At 42.6% G+C, this 15,368-nt stretch overlaps 1 protein-coding gene across 7 annotated transcripts in view; it reads left to right on the top strand.

Moving 5' to 3' along the window:
• Positions 1 to 15,368, top strand: part of ubr3 (ubiquitin protein ligase E3 component n-recognin 3) — a 439,870-nt gene that overhangs the window by 19,478 nt on the left and 405,024 nt on the right. For all 7 annotated transcript variants that reach the window (XM_070875678.1, XM_070875676.1, XM_070875681.1 and 4 more), the window contains one exon: positions 14,518 to 14,661. In XM_070875678.1, coding sequence (XP_070731779.1) covers positions 14,518 to 14,661 — 144 coding nt within the window. The remainder of the gene's footprint in view (positions 1 to 14,517; positions 14,662 to 15,368) is intronic.

Here is a 15,368-nt window from a genome sequence, read left to right as displayed (position 1 = left end):
CAGTCTTTCTTGATAGGTCAGTCCCGCCATCCCGGGAATCAGTCTGGTGAACCTTCGCTGCACTCCCTCAATAGCAAGAATGTCCTTCCTCAGGTTAGGAGACCAAAACTGTACACAATACTCCAGGTGTGGCCTCACCAATGCCCTGTACAACTGTAGCAACACCTCCCTGCCCCTGTACTCAAATCCCCTCGCTATGAAGGCCAACATGCCATTTGCTTTCTTAACCGCCTGCTGCACCTGCATGCCAACCTTCAATGACTGATGTACCATGACACCCAGGTCTCTTTGCACCTCCCCTTTTCCTAATCTGTCACCATTCAGATAATAGTCTGTCTCTCTGTTTTTACCACCAAAGTGGATAACCTCACATTTATCCACATTATACTTCATCTGCCATGCATTTGCCCACTCGCCTAACCTACCCAAGTCGCTCTGCAGCCTCACAGCATCCTCCTCGCAGCTCACACTGTCACCCAACTTAGTGTCATCCGCAAATTTGGAGATACTACATTTAATCCCCTCATCTAAATCATTAATGTACAGTGTAAACAGCTGGGGCCCCAGCACAGAACCTTGCGGTACCCCACTAGTCACTGCCTGCCATTCTGAAAAGTACCCATTTACTCCTACTCTTTGCTTCCTGTCTGACAACCAGTTCTCAATCCACGTCAGCACACTACCCCCAATCCCATGTGCTTTAGCTTTGCACATCAATCTCTTGTGTGGGACCTTGTCGAACGCCTTCTGAAAGTCCAAATATACCACATCAACTGGTTCTCCCTTGTCCACTCTGCTGGAAACATCCTCAAAAAATTCCAGAAGATTTGTCGAGCATGATTTCCCTTTCACAAATCCATGCTGACTTGGACCTATCATGTCACCTCTTTCCAAATGCACTGCTATGACATCCTTAATAATTGATTCCATCATTTTACCCACTACCAATGTCAGGCTGACCGGTCTATAATTCCCTGTTTTCTCTCTCCCTCCTTTTTTTAAAAAGTGGGGTTACATTGGCTACCCTCCACTCTATAGGAACTGATCCAGAGTCAATGGAATGTTGGATATCAATGAACTGGTCAGGTGGGCAAAATAGTGGCAAATGGAATTCAATCCTGAGAAGTGTGAGGTAATGCATTTGGGGAAGGCTAACAAGGCAAGGGAATACACATTAAATGGTCGGACACTGAGAAGTGCAGAGGAATAGAGGGACCTTGGAGTGCATGTCCACAGATCCCTGAAGGTAGCAGATAAGGTGGTTAAGAAGGCACACTGAATACTTTCCTTTTATTTATTCATATCATCATAGGTAGTCCCTCGAAATCGAGGAAGACCTGCTTCCATTCTCAGTGAGTTCTTGGGTGGCTGTACAGTCCAATATGGGAATTACAGTCTCTGTCACAGATGGGACAGACGGTCGTTGAAGCAAAGGGTGGGTAGGGAGTCTGGATTGCCGCACGCTCCTTCCGCTGCCTGTGCTTGTTTTATGCGTGCTCTCGGCGACGAGACTCGAGGTGCTCAGCACCCTCCTGGATACTCTTCCTCCACTTGGGGCGGTCTTTGGCCAGGGATTCACAGGTGTCGATGGGGATGTTGTACTTTATCAAGGAGGCTTCGAGGGTGTCCTTGAAATGTTTCCTCTGCCCACCTGGGGATCTCTTGCCGTGTAGGAGTTCCGTGTAGAGTGCTTGCTTTGGGAGTCTTGTGTCGGGCATGCGGATGATGTGGCCCATCCAACGGAGCTGGTTGAGTGTGGTCAGTGCTTCGATGCTGGAGATGTTGGCCTGATCAAGAACACTGATGTTGGTGCATCTATCCTCCCAGGGGATTTTCAGGATCTTGTGGAGACATTGTTGGTGGTACTTCTCCAGTGATTTGAGGTGGCTACTGTATATGGTCCACGCCTCTGAGCCATACAGGAGGGCGGGTATCACTACAGCCCTGTAGACCATAAGCTTTGTGCCAGATTTGAGGGGTCTGGTCTTCGAACATTCTCTTCCTTAGGCGACTGAAGGCTGCGCTGGAGTACTGGAAGCGAAGTTGGATCTCGTCGTCTATCGTTGTCTGCCCTTGCTGATAGTAGGCTCCTGAGGTATGGAAAGTGGTCCACGTTGTCCAAAGCCTTTATTAGCCGAGACATAGGATACAAGAGCAGGGAGGTTATGCTTGAACTGTATAAAACACTAGTCAGGCCACAGCTAGAGTACGGCATGCAGTTCTGGTCACCACATTACAGGAAAGATATGATTGCACTAGAGAGAGTACAGAGGAGATTTACGAGGCTGTTGCCTGGACTGGAGAATTTTAATTATGAGGAAAGACGATAAGCTAGTGTTTTCTTTGGAACAGACTTGGACCTATCCTGTCAATGCTTTCCAAATGCGCTGCTATTTCATCTTTAATAATTGATTCCAACATTTTCCCCACTATTGATGTCAGGTTAACCGGTCTATAATTCCTCGTTTTCTCCCTTTTTAAAAAAAAAAGTGGTGTTACATGAGCTACCCTCCAGTCCATAGGAACTGATCCAGAGTCGATAGACTGTTGGAAAATGATTCCCAATGCATCCACTATTTCTAGGGCCATTTCCTTAAGTACTCTGGGATGCAGACTATCAGGCCCCGGGGATTTATCGGCCTTCAATCCCATCAATTTCCCTAACACAATTTCCTGGCTAATAAGGATTTCCTTCAGTTCCTCCTTCTCGCTAGACCCTCAGTCCCCTAGTATTTCCGGAAGGTTATTTGTGTCTTCCTTCGTGAAGACAGAACCAAAGTATTTGTTCAATTGGTCTGCCATTTCTTTGTTCCCCATTTATAAATTCACCTGATTCTGACTGCAAGGGACCTACGTTTGTCTTCACTGATCTTTTCCTCTTCACATATCTATAGAAGCTTTTGCAGTCAGTTTTTATGTTCCCAGCAAGCTTCCTCTCATACTCTATTTTCCCCCTCTTAATTGAACCCTTTGTCCTCCTCTGCTCAATTCTAAATTTCTCCCAGTCCTCAGATTTGCTGCTTTTTCTGGCCAATTGATATGCCTCTTTCCTAACACTATCCCTAATTTCCCTTGTTAGCCACGGTTGAGCCACCTTCCCCGTTTTACTTTTACTCCAGACAGGCATGTACAATTGTTGAAGTTCATCCATGTGATCTTTAAATATTTGCCATTGCCTATCCACCATCAACCCTTTAAGTATCATTCACCAGTCTATTCCAGCCAATTCACGTCTCATACCTTTCCTTAAGTTCAGGACCCTAGTCTCTGAATTAACTGTCAATAAAGAATTCTACCATATTATGGTCACTCTTCCCCAAGAGGCTTTGCACAACAAGATTGCTAATTAGTCCTTTCTCGTTACACATCACCCAGTCTAGGATGCCCAGCCCTCTAGTTGGTTGCTTGACAGATTAGACTAGAAAGCCATCCCTAATGCACTCCAGGAAATCCATCTCCACCGTACTGCTACCAGTTTGGTTAGCCCAATCTATATGTAGATTAAAGTCGCCCATGATAACTGCTGTACCTTTATTGCACACATCCCTAATTTCTTGTTTGATGCTGTCCCCAACCTCACTACTACTGTTTGGTGGTCTGTACACAACTCCCACTAGCGTTTTCTGCCCTTTGGTATTCCGCAACTCTACCCATACAGATTTCACATCATCCAAGCTAATGTCCTTCCTTACTATTGTGTTAATTTCTTCTTTAACCAGCATCACTACCCCACCTCCTTTTCTGTCTACCCTTCCTGAATGTTGAATAGCCCTGGATGTTGAGTTCCCAGTCTTGGTCACCCTGGAGCCATGTCACCATAATCCCAATTATATCATATTTGTTAATAGCTGCCTGCGCAGCTATTCTGAATACTCCTCGCATTGAGGCACAGAGCCTTCAGGCTTGTCTTTTGAACACACTTTGTCCCTTTAGACTTTTGCTGTAATGTGGCCCTTTTTTGATTTTTGCCTTGGGTTTCTCTGCCCTCCACTTTTACTTTTCTTCCTTCTATCTTTTGCTTCTGCCCTCATTTTACTTCCCTCTGTCTCCCTGCATAGGTTTCCATCTCCCTGCCATATTAGTTTAACTCTTCCCCAATAGCACTAGCAAACACTCCCCCAGGACATTGGTTCCGGTCCTGCCCAGGTGCAGACCGTCCGGTTTGTACTGGTCCCACCTCCCCCAAAACCGGTTCCAATGTCCCAGGAATTTGAATCCCTCCCCCTTGCACCACTCGTCAAGCCACGTATTCATCTTGGCAATCCTGCAATTCCTACTCTGACTAGCATATGGCACTGGTAGCAATCCTGAGATTACGACCTTTTGAGGTCTTGCTTTTTAATTTAACTCCTAGCTCCCTAAATTCAGTTTGTAGGACCTCATCCCGTTTTTTACTTATCGTTGGTACCTATATGCACCACGACAACTGGCTGTTCATCCTCCCCGTCCAAATTGTCCTGCAGCCGCTCCGAGACATCCTTGACCCTTGCACCAGGAAGGCAACGTACCATCCTGGAGTCTCGATTGCGGCCGCAGAAACGCCTATCTGTTCCCCTTACAATAGAATCCCCTACCAATATAGCTCTCCCACTCTTTTTCCTGCCCTCCTGTGCAGTAGAGCCAACCATGGTGCCATGAACTTGGCAGCTGCTGCTGCCTTCCCCTAATGAGTCATCGCCCCCCCCCACCCCCCCCGCAACAGTACCCAAAACGGTGTATCTGTTTTGGAGGGGGATGACCGCAGGGGACCCCTGCACTACCTTCCTTCCACTGCTCTGCCTGATGGTCACCTATTCCTTATCTGCCTGAGTAACTTTTTCCTGCGGTGTGACCAACTCACTAAACGTGTTATTCACGACAAGAGCTCGAAAGTGGGATTAGGCTGGATAGCTCTTTGTCGGCCAGCACAGACACTGTCGGCCAAATGGCCACCTTCTGTGCTGTAAATTTCTATGATAGAGACAACAAATGCATTATTTGCATGTGGCTTCAGTGTGGGATCTGAGCTGCTGGACTGAGAAAATAGCTGGGAAAGCCCCCAACAGCCACAGCCGGGTTTTGGTATGTAGGTCAGGGGAAGGTCATCATGAGGTTTGGCAGCACTGGAGGGGGCTCCTAGGCTTTGCTAACCTGGCAAAGGGTGGAATGGGGTCCTGGATTTTGGCTAATGGGGGGAGGGGAGATCATCGTGAATTTGTGAGTTTCCTCCTACTGTCACACGTTTTTTTTTCCACAAACACATTCAATTTTGAAAGCTGCTCAGATTAAAAACCCAGGGCTAGACTTTCCTTAGAGTCCCTCAACGCCCGATTGTCGCCCAGAAAAACCGCTAATGTTTTGCAACCAGTGCTGACGAGAATTTCCATAATTAAGGTAAAAAAAATAATCGCCTGGCGAGAAAATGGATCTTGCACCAGTATTCTCAACGGTTTAAGGCGAAACTAAGTGAAATGGGCGGTTCTTAAAATGTTTTTAAAAATTTACTTCAAGGCTGTGGGCCGAGGGAGGGGGGCAAACTTAAAAAAAAATGTTCACTTTTTAAAAAAAAAGTTAAACATTCCCAAGATAGTTTTACAGCTAATTGCCGTTTTACAATTTATAAAAATAAAGAACCTTTAACTTGCCTTTCTTTGCAGAGTACTCACCTACTGCCTTATTTAAGCTGCTTTCACAGAGCGGTTCCCTCGGCGATCTGGACGGGTTTCCGTTGAGGCCAAACTTACGCCCTGGTGATTTTCTCGGCGCTGCATGTTGGCGGTTTGCTCCCGGCGGGAGTTTCGAGATGTGGGCGGTGTCATTCAAAAAATAAAGGGGAAACTTTCGCTGAGTGGTTTTTCTCTCAAAAACAGCTGTACCGCTGAGAAAACCGCCGAAAATGAAGGCGAAAGTCTTTCTCCTCCCCCACCCCCTCCTGCTCTCGCAACCTCTTTGATTACCATCACTTGCATTTTGATGGGACGAGTGAGCAAGAATATCACTGAGCACATGCAGGACATTCTGCGAGGAGATAGAAAACAACCAAAAGTTTGGTTCCAACATGCATCACAATGGTGTAGGTAGGAAATGAGTCCAGGTCCTTCAGGCTGAGTTTCAGGAGCTAGAAAAAAGATTAAAGAACAGGGCCAAGAAGACCTAGAACTCCCCTTGCCATGTGCAAGTGAGTACAGAAACCGGAAGACCGTGTGGGTGAATGGGTGGCTGGAGAAGTGGTGGAGGAGGGAGGGATTCAGATTATTGCGGCAGGAGGAATCTGTACAAGCTGACGGGTTGCACCTGGACAGGGCTGGGACCAATGTCCTTGCAGTGAGATTAATTTGTGCTGTGGGGGAGGCTTTAAATTGATTTGGCGAGGGGGGAGGGAACCAGGACATAGCAGCAGAGAGGAGCGAGGTGGTGGATAGAAAACTAGAGGGACAAACCGTAACAGAAGAAAGAATGGTGTAGAAAGAGCAGGAAAATTAGATGGAGGAAACAAGCAAAGCAGATTAGCATGATGTTGGAATGCATGTGTGTAAATGCGAGGAGTGTTACAAATAAGGTTGATGAGTTGCAGGCATAAATTGCGACATGGTATTATGATATAGTGGCTGTAATGGAGACCTAGCTTAAACATGGGCAGAAATGGGCACAAAACATTCCTGGCTACAATGTATTCAGGATATGGAAGGGAAAAAGAAAGGAGTGGGGGTGGGGTGGCAGTACTTATCAAGGAATATATTACAGTTCTACATGGGGATGATATACTAAAGGTTCAAAGACTGGATCTATTTGGTTAGAGTTAGGAACAGAAAAGGGGCTGGTACATTGCTGCATTCAATAATTTTGTAAAGGGATCTAGCAAAGGGATACTGGAATCAAAGACTGACCAAGAAAACATTAAATAAGCAATAGCAGGCCTTCAAGGCGGAGAACGTTCGGGTACAAATGAAGCATAATCCCATAAGGAGGAAAGATGGGGCATCCAAAGCTCGAGTTCCCTGGATGACAAAGGGAATAGAGGTTAAAATAAAACCAAAAAAGGAGGTTTTATGACCAATGTCAGGTACAGAATACAGTAGAAAATCTGGCAGAATACAGAGTGCAAGGGGAAATTGAAAAGGGATACAAGGACAGAAGTAGAATAGGAGAAAAGATTAGCAGGGAACCCAAAAATCTTATAAACATAAAAAGTTAAAGAAATGGTGGGACCAATTAGGACAAAGAAAGAAATCTTCTTCTGGAGGCAGAGGGCACGACTGAGGTACTAAATGAGTACTTTGCATCTGTTTTCACAAAAGAAGAGGATGAAGTTAATGTCGCAGTAGAGAAGGAGGGAGTAAAGATTTTGGATAGGATAAAAATAGATAGAAAGGAGGTGCTATATAGTTTAAAATGTCACCCGGTCCAGATGGGATGCATTCTAGGATGCTGAGGGAAGCAAGGGTGGAGATGCCAGAAACTCTGACCTGCCTTTCAAGCCTCCTTGGATGTGGAAGTGGTCCGAGAGGACTGGAGGATTGCAAATGTTACGTCCCTATTCAAAAAAAGGTGGGGGGGGGGGAGGGAAAAACCTGGTAACTACAGGCCAGTCAGTTGAACATCAGTGGTGGGAAGACCATTTGGACAAGAATGGGTTAATAAGGGACAGTTAGTGCAGATTTGTTAAAGGTAAATTCTTTGAACTAACACAGAGGATTGTTGAAGGCAGTGCAGTAGAATATATGAACTATTCATAGGCATTTAATAAAGTACCACATAGCAGACTTATTCGGAAATAGAAGCACATGATTTTAAAAGGATGGTGATAACTTGGATACATAATTGGCTAGGGGATGGCAGATGCAATTTAATGCAGATAAGTGTGAAGTGATGCACTTTGGGAAGAACACCTTGGAGAGGTTGTATAATCTGAGTGGTACTATTTTGAGCGGGATTTAACAGCAGAGGGACCTAGGGGTGCATATTCATAAACCTTTGAGGGTGGCAGGGCAAGTTGATTAGGCAGTTTAAAAAGTGTATGAGATACTTCACTTTTTGGAAATGGGATCATTGAATACAAAAACAAGGAAGTCATGCTAAAACATTACAAATCACTGATTAAGCCTCAGCTGGTGTATTGTGTACAATTATGGGCACCACACTTTAGGAAGGATGTCAAGGTCTTTGAGAAGGTACAGAGGAGGTTTACCAGGATGATGCAAGGGATGAGGCTCTTCAGTTATGTGGAGAGATTGGAAAAACTGGCTTTGTTCTCCTTAGAGCCGAGAAGATTAAGGAAAGATCAAATGGAGGTATTCAAAATTACGAGGGGTTTTCTCTGGCAGGTAGGTCGGTAACCAGAGATCATAGATGTAAAATAATTGGCAAATGAACTAGATGTGAAATGAGAACTTTTTTTTTCCCTCAGGTGGGTTGTTAAGATCTGGAACACTACCTGAACGAGTGGTGGAAGCAGATTCGATAGGAGCTTTCAAAAGGCAATTAGACATGTATTTGAAGATGACTAATATAGGGAAAAAGTCTGGGTGTGGGTCTAAATTGGACAGCTCTTTCAAAGAGCCGGCACAGGCATGACAGGCTGAATGGCTTCCTTCTGTGCTGTATGATTCTATGATTCCAATTAATCATAACTGTGCTAGCTGTGTATTTGTTGCAGTGTATAACCAAAAATGTTCGGCTCCCTCAAATCTCCCCCAAGTGCCATCTGTGCTAATGATGCTCATTGTCCAGTTCCCCATTATTCACTTCTTCAACTGCCAACTTCATCCTCGACACTGCTCACTTGCCCCATCAAATTCTCAACAGTGCCCCAATACCACGACTCATCCCCCACAACCCCCCCGCCCCCCTCCCACTGCTGCCATGCTCATGGTAAATTACACTGTTTGGTTAGAACCATACTATTTTTATCATTATTGAAGGACGAGCTGAAGTTTGGTAGTACTGTGGAGACTGAAAATCCTGAGGTTTGGTTCTGTGAAAATAGCTGGTTACATTTTTAAGTAAGCTGAATAATTGTTTTGGAATTTTTAGTGTGAACAAAAGAGAGAATCGGTGTGTATATCATCTATGATATCATCTAAGATCAGCCATGATACTGAATGGCTGAGCAGGCGCGAGGAGCCAAATGGCCTACTCCTGCTCCTATTTCTTTTGTTCTTATCGGCCTTTATCATCTCAGCTAGATTCTGAAGTTTGCAAAGATTGGTTGAAAATGTCTTTGATGTCAAACTTTTTTTTTGTACTGACTTTTTTTTTGTACCTGAAAAAAAAAATTAAAGCCTAATGGCTTGAGAAAAGGCATGCACACTTACACATTTTGACATTTGATTGAGAAAAATCAATTTTCTCCAAACAGTCACTTAAAATTATTTTTCAGTAATCAAAAGGAGGACAGGTGGTGTAATCACTATCTCTGAGTTAGACTTTTTCTCTCCGGTAGAAATTAAAATTGATAATAGAAGTCTGAAAATGTACCTGTAAATAGTATTTTGAACACATGTTGGAAAATGATTTGGAAAAGCAAAGCTGCTTAAAAAACCTAATGCAGAATTAGGAACTATGTACATCAGATTATAGTTAATCTGACGCACGTGGGGCAATGAGGCATACTGCATATGTTCAGACTGGAATATTTCAGGCATAGGTGCAATTAGTTACTTCCTTGAGCTGACCGGCTCCTAGCTCCTGGGGAAAATATCAACAGCAATCCCAGATTTTTGAGACTGAGGCTTCCAGGTTAAAAATAAATCTCCATGAAGGTATTCAGAGACACACAAGATAACATTATAGGTAAGTATCATCATGTGTATAATTTAAAAAATGTTTTTATTATGTTAACTGTATTTTGGACATCAGAAATTTGTTGTTAAGGAAGAAATGCAGACAAAAAGTTGTTTGAACAATTGAATTAGTTCAATTTCTTTCATTTATTAGTAGATTCTCTGACTAGTTATTGAGGATAGATTGTTTTCATTAATCCTGAGTGGTTTATCATTGGATGTTTAGCTAACCACTTTTCTCCGATTCAATTGATATGGTATATAATTATTCAATTGCTGCAGATTTACGAATGTGGTGAGCCAATCCGATGCAAGTGTGGCATAGTCTTTGCATTCACAATTATCAGAACTGATTGAATTTCTGTGTTTCTGTCCGTATTTCTGTGAAAACTGTAAATCTACTGATCTCATTTAAAAAAAAACGGCAAATGCTTGAGATGCATAGGCCAGTCAGCATCTACAAAGAGAAAAGGCAGATTATTGACTATCTTGGTGAAAGAACCCTTCATTAGAATTGAAGACTGAAAAATAAACTAGCATTTCACAACTGTCAACAGGTGATTATTAGTTATTTTTTGAAAATGAACTCTAATTACAATGAGGAAAAACATTGGCTCATTTATCTTAGTGATTCTGAAGTTTACAGAACACAAAATAAAAACTACAACACGTATGTAAGAACATAAGAAATAGGAACAGGAGTAGGCCATACTGCTCCTCGAGCCTGCTCCGCTATTCAATAAGATCATGGCTGATCTGATCATTGTCTCAGCTCCATTTCCCCGCCCGCTCCCCATAACCCCTTATCGTTTAAGAAACTGTCTATTTCTGTCTTAAACTTATTCAATGTCCCAGCTTTCTCAGGCAGCGAATTCCACAGATTTACAACCCTCAGAGAAAACATTTCTCCTCATCTCAGTTTTAAGTGGGCGGCCCCTTATTCTAAGATCAAGCCCTCTAGTTGTAGTCTCCTCCATCAGTGGAAACATCCTCTCTGCATCCACCTTGTCAAACCCACTCATAATCTTATACGTTTCGATAAGATCACCTCTCATTCTTCTGAATTCCAATGAGTAGAGGCCCAACCTACTCAACGTTTCCTCATAAGTCAACCCCCTCATCCCCGGAATCAACCTAGTGAACCTTCTCTGAACTGCCTCCAAAGCAAGTATATCCTTTCGTAAATATGGAAACCAAAATTGCACACAGCATTCCAGGTGTGACCTCACCAATACCTTATATAGCTGTAGCAAGACTTCCCTGCTTTTGTACTCCATCCCCTTTGCAATAAAGGCCAAGATACCATTGGCCTTCCTGATCACTTGCTGTACCTACATACTATCCTTTTGTGTTTCATGCACAAGTACCCCCTCTGGGGTCCCGCTGTACTGCGGCATTTTGCAATCTTTCTCCATTTAAATAATAACTTGCTCTTTGATTTTTTTTTCTGCCAAAGTGCATGACCTCACACTTTCCAACATTATACTCCATCTGCCAAATTTTTGCCCATTCACTAAGCCTGTCTATGTCTTTTTTTTGCAGATTTTTTTATCCTCCTCACACATTGCTTTTCCTCCCATCTTTGTATCGTCAGCAAACTGGGCTACGTTACACTCGGTCCCTTCTTCCAAGTCGTTAATATAGATTGTAAATAGTTGCGGTCCCAGCACTGATCCCTGCGGCACTCCACTAGTTACTGGTTGCCAACCAGAGAATGAGCCATTTATCCTGACTCTCTGTTCTCTATTAGTTAGCCAATCCTCTATCCATGTTAATATATTACCCCCAACCCAGTGAACTTTTATCTTGTGCAGTAACCTTTTATGTGGCACCTTGTCAAATGCCTTCTGGAAGTCCAAATACACCACATCCACTGGTTCCCCTTTATCCACCCTGCTCGTTACATCCTCAAAGAACTCCAGCAAATTTGTCAAACATAACTTCTCCTTTATAAATCCATGCTGACTCTGCCTGACCGAATTTCGCTTTTCCAAATATCCTGCTACTGTTCCTTTAATAATGGACTCCAACATTTTCCCAACCACAGATGTTGGGCTAACTGGTCGATAGTTTCCTGCTTTTTGTCTGCCTCCTTTTTTTAAATAGGGGTGTTATATTTGCAGTTTTCCAATCTGCTGGGACCTTCCCAGAATCCAGGGAATTTTAGTAAATTACAACCAATGCATTCACAATCCCTGCCACTACTTCTCTTAAGACCCTAGGATGCAAGCCATCAGATCTAGGGGATTTATCTGCCTTTAGTCCCATTATCTTACTGAGTACCACCTCCTTAGTGATTGTGATTGTGTTAAGTTCCTCCCCACCCCCCCATAGCCCCTAGACTATCCTAGTATATGATCAGTAGTCCGTCTTTCTGTTTTACTAACGTACCCCTTTAAAATAGCTTCTTTTTTATTAAAAAAATCAAGATAAACATTATCTGAATGAAGTTTCTTTGAAATGTGTCCACTAGATTTACTTGAAATCATGTTGGAAAAATAATTGAGCAGAAACTTAAGGAAAATATTTAATCAGCACAGCTGACTGATGCATCCTGGGAAGTTAGGTGCCTTGCACATTATCGGACTGCACATTTCAAATTTAGCTCACCGCATCACAGCTCTGGGAGCTCAGACTTGTTGTAGAGGATGGGACCTTCAAGTAAAAACTTAAATGAAGGCATGAAAAGAAATTAATGACAATTCAATGGATATTAATTGTGTTATTGTAACATACTGTTTGTTTTTTGTTTTAAGCTGTTTTGTACATTCAAAATTTCAATTACTGAGGGAAGAAAATAGTAACTGATGAAAGCATTTTGAGTGATTTGTAGGTAAAAGATGATAACAGCGTCACCCAGTAGCCAGATTGTGGACTTGCAGGGTGAAACGTTTGTATAGACAGTTTCCATTATATATGTGGACATAGGATTTACAATTGGTAATAAGTTGATGCAAGTAACATTAGGAGATAACCTTTTGTAGACTGAAAGTGTGCGCCAACAAGGGTTCTGGGATGCAGAGTAAAACGGAGTCTGGATAAATGGTTCATTCTCGGGTTGGCAATTAGTAACTAGTGGGGTGCCGCAGGGATCAGTGCTGGGACCCCAACTATTTACAATCTATATTAGAGACTTGGATGAATGGACCTAGTGTAACATAGACAAGTTGGCTGACGGTACAAAGATGGGAGGAAAAGCAATGTGTGAGAAGGACACACAATCTGCAAAAGAACATACAGGCTAAGTGAGTGGGCAAAAATTTGGCAAATGGAGTATAATGTTGAAAAGTGTGAGGTTATGCACTTTGGCAGAAAAAAAATCGAAGAGCAAGTTATTATTTTAAATGGAGAAAAATTGCAAAGTGCTGCAGTACAGCAGGACCTGGTGGTCCTGGTGTATGAAAGGTTAGCATGCAGGTACAGCAAGTGATCAGGAAGGCCAATGGAATCTTGGCCTTTATTGCAAAGGAGATGGAGTATAAAAGCAAGGAAGTCTTGCTGCAGCTATACAAGATATTGGTGAGGCTACACCTCGAGTACTGCATACAGTTTTGGTTTCCATATTTACGAAAGGATATACTTGCTATGGATGCAGTTCAGAGAAGGTTCGCTAGGTTGATTCCGGAGATGCCGAGGTTGACTTATGAGGAAAGGTTAAGTATATTGGGCCTCTACTCATTGGAATTCAGAAGAATGAGAGGTGATTTTATTGAAACGTATAAGATTGAGGGGGCTTGACAAGATGGATGCAGAGAGGATGTTTCCACTGATATGGGAGACTAGAACTAGGGGGCATAATCTTAGAATAAGGGGCCACCCATTTAATACTGAGATGAGAAGGAATTTCTTCTCTGAGGGTTGTAAATCTGTGGAATTCGCTGCCTCCGAAAGCTGTGGAAGCTGGGACATTGAATAAATTTAAGACCGAGATGGACAGTTTCTTAACCAATAAGGGGTTCTGGGGAGCGGGCAGGGAAGTGGACCTGAGTCCATGATCAGATCAGCCATGATTGTATTAAATGGCGGAGCAGGCTTGAGGGGCCGTATGGCCTACTCCTACTATTTCTTATGTAATGGGGAGGGCGGTCTTGAGGAGTTCGGGAGGAAAAGGCTGGCAGTATGCAAATATGAAGAATGACGTGAAAATTGGGGCTGTTTTCATAGAACAGAGGAGATTACAGAGTGATTTAAAATTATAAGTGATGAGACAGAATAGAAGAAAACCCAGCATGTTTCCATTGATTGGGGTGGGGGTGGGAGTCTAGAATGAGGAGATATGGATATTTTGGATAGAGAGCAGCCAAACATTTTATTGACACCCGAGGGCTGTGAGGCTGTGGAATCTATGAGCAGAGCTGGTAATTGCAGCAGAGGTGATGCCACCTTTTAAAAATAGATTAGATAGGTGGTTGAAGGAGAGGAGAATAAAGGGATATGGGTACAGGGCAGGCACATGGGATAAGGACTACAGATCATGTGGAGGATAGACGCCAACATGGAGTAATCGGCCTGTTTACTTGTAAATTTTATATCGCGTGACATTTTAGCAGTTGCCAGAATAATATTCGATTTATAGTTTGTTCAACTGAGTAGTTGTACTTTAAATTGCATACAGCTTGTATGATGTACAGTAGATGGTATCCACCATATTATTACAGTATTGAATGTTGAGCCTGCACAGTTGGTCTTTTTGAAATGTTTTTTGATGCTATTAAAAGTTTAATTGGCTGAAAGATTACTTATATTTCCTCTTAAGGCACTGGAGAAAAGACATATGCAAAGAAAAATTACGAAAAATATCTGGCTGCATTAAAAGGCTCTGGTCTAGTAACTTCTAAGGAACGATCTGTAACATCTGTACTGGATCAAATGGCAGGGGCAAGTAATGTAACTATTTTGGGTAAGTAACATGTTTGTGAAGGTTTGTCGAATGACAAGACTACAGATTGGTAGTATTGTGACAAGTATAAATGTCTCCCATTATTTTCTGGAAGGTATGTTTATGTCCCTGTATTGGGAGAAATAGCCTGACTCCTGTGCAGATGTCACTTCAAAGGGGAATGAGTCACCTATGACTGGGTGAATTGGGCATCAGGTATTGCAGATGACTGCCATTAATGGTGCTGGAAGGAAGGCAGTTTATTAAAATCAAAGTTCCCTTCTTTCAGAGTTGTAAACATAATAGGCAATTTCTGTGACTTTAACTTATTTGTAAAAGAGATTTTGATATTCCATTGTATCAGCTTAGACTTTAAAGCAATGAAGAGGTATTGGCTATTGCCCTGTATCATGCTTAAACCAAATATTTCATAAATCATGTGTGCACTTGTGCTATTCTGAGATCTAGAAGAATTTCTAATTTTTAAAAATTGTTTCTGAACATGAACTGTAAGATTAGTGTAAGGTTTTGTAACCTGGTATAAATCTTGTGTACTATTTGGACCAACTTCAACAACTCGCGTTAACTGCTTGCTTCTTGAAATTACTCAATTTATATATAAATCTATTTGGTGATTTAATCTTGAGTGACCAATAATAATTCATCTGAAGTTGTGGAAATCGTAAATCTAGTTGGTCTATTTATCCAGGACATGTTGTCCCAGGTTA

The sequence above is a fragment of the Pristiophorus japonicus genome, chromosome 3, assembly GCF_044704955.1.
Source record: "Pristiophorus japonicus isolate sPriJap1 chromosome 3, sPriJap1.hap1, whole genome shotgun sequence".
Lineage (NCBI taxonomy): Eukaryota > Metazoa > Chordata > Chondrichthyes > Pristiophoridae > Pristiophorus > Pristiophorus japonicus.
The sequence above is the reverse complement of the archived record's forward strand: the minus strand, read 5'-3'. Positions and strand labels throughout refer to the sequence as shown.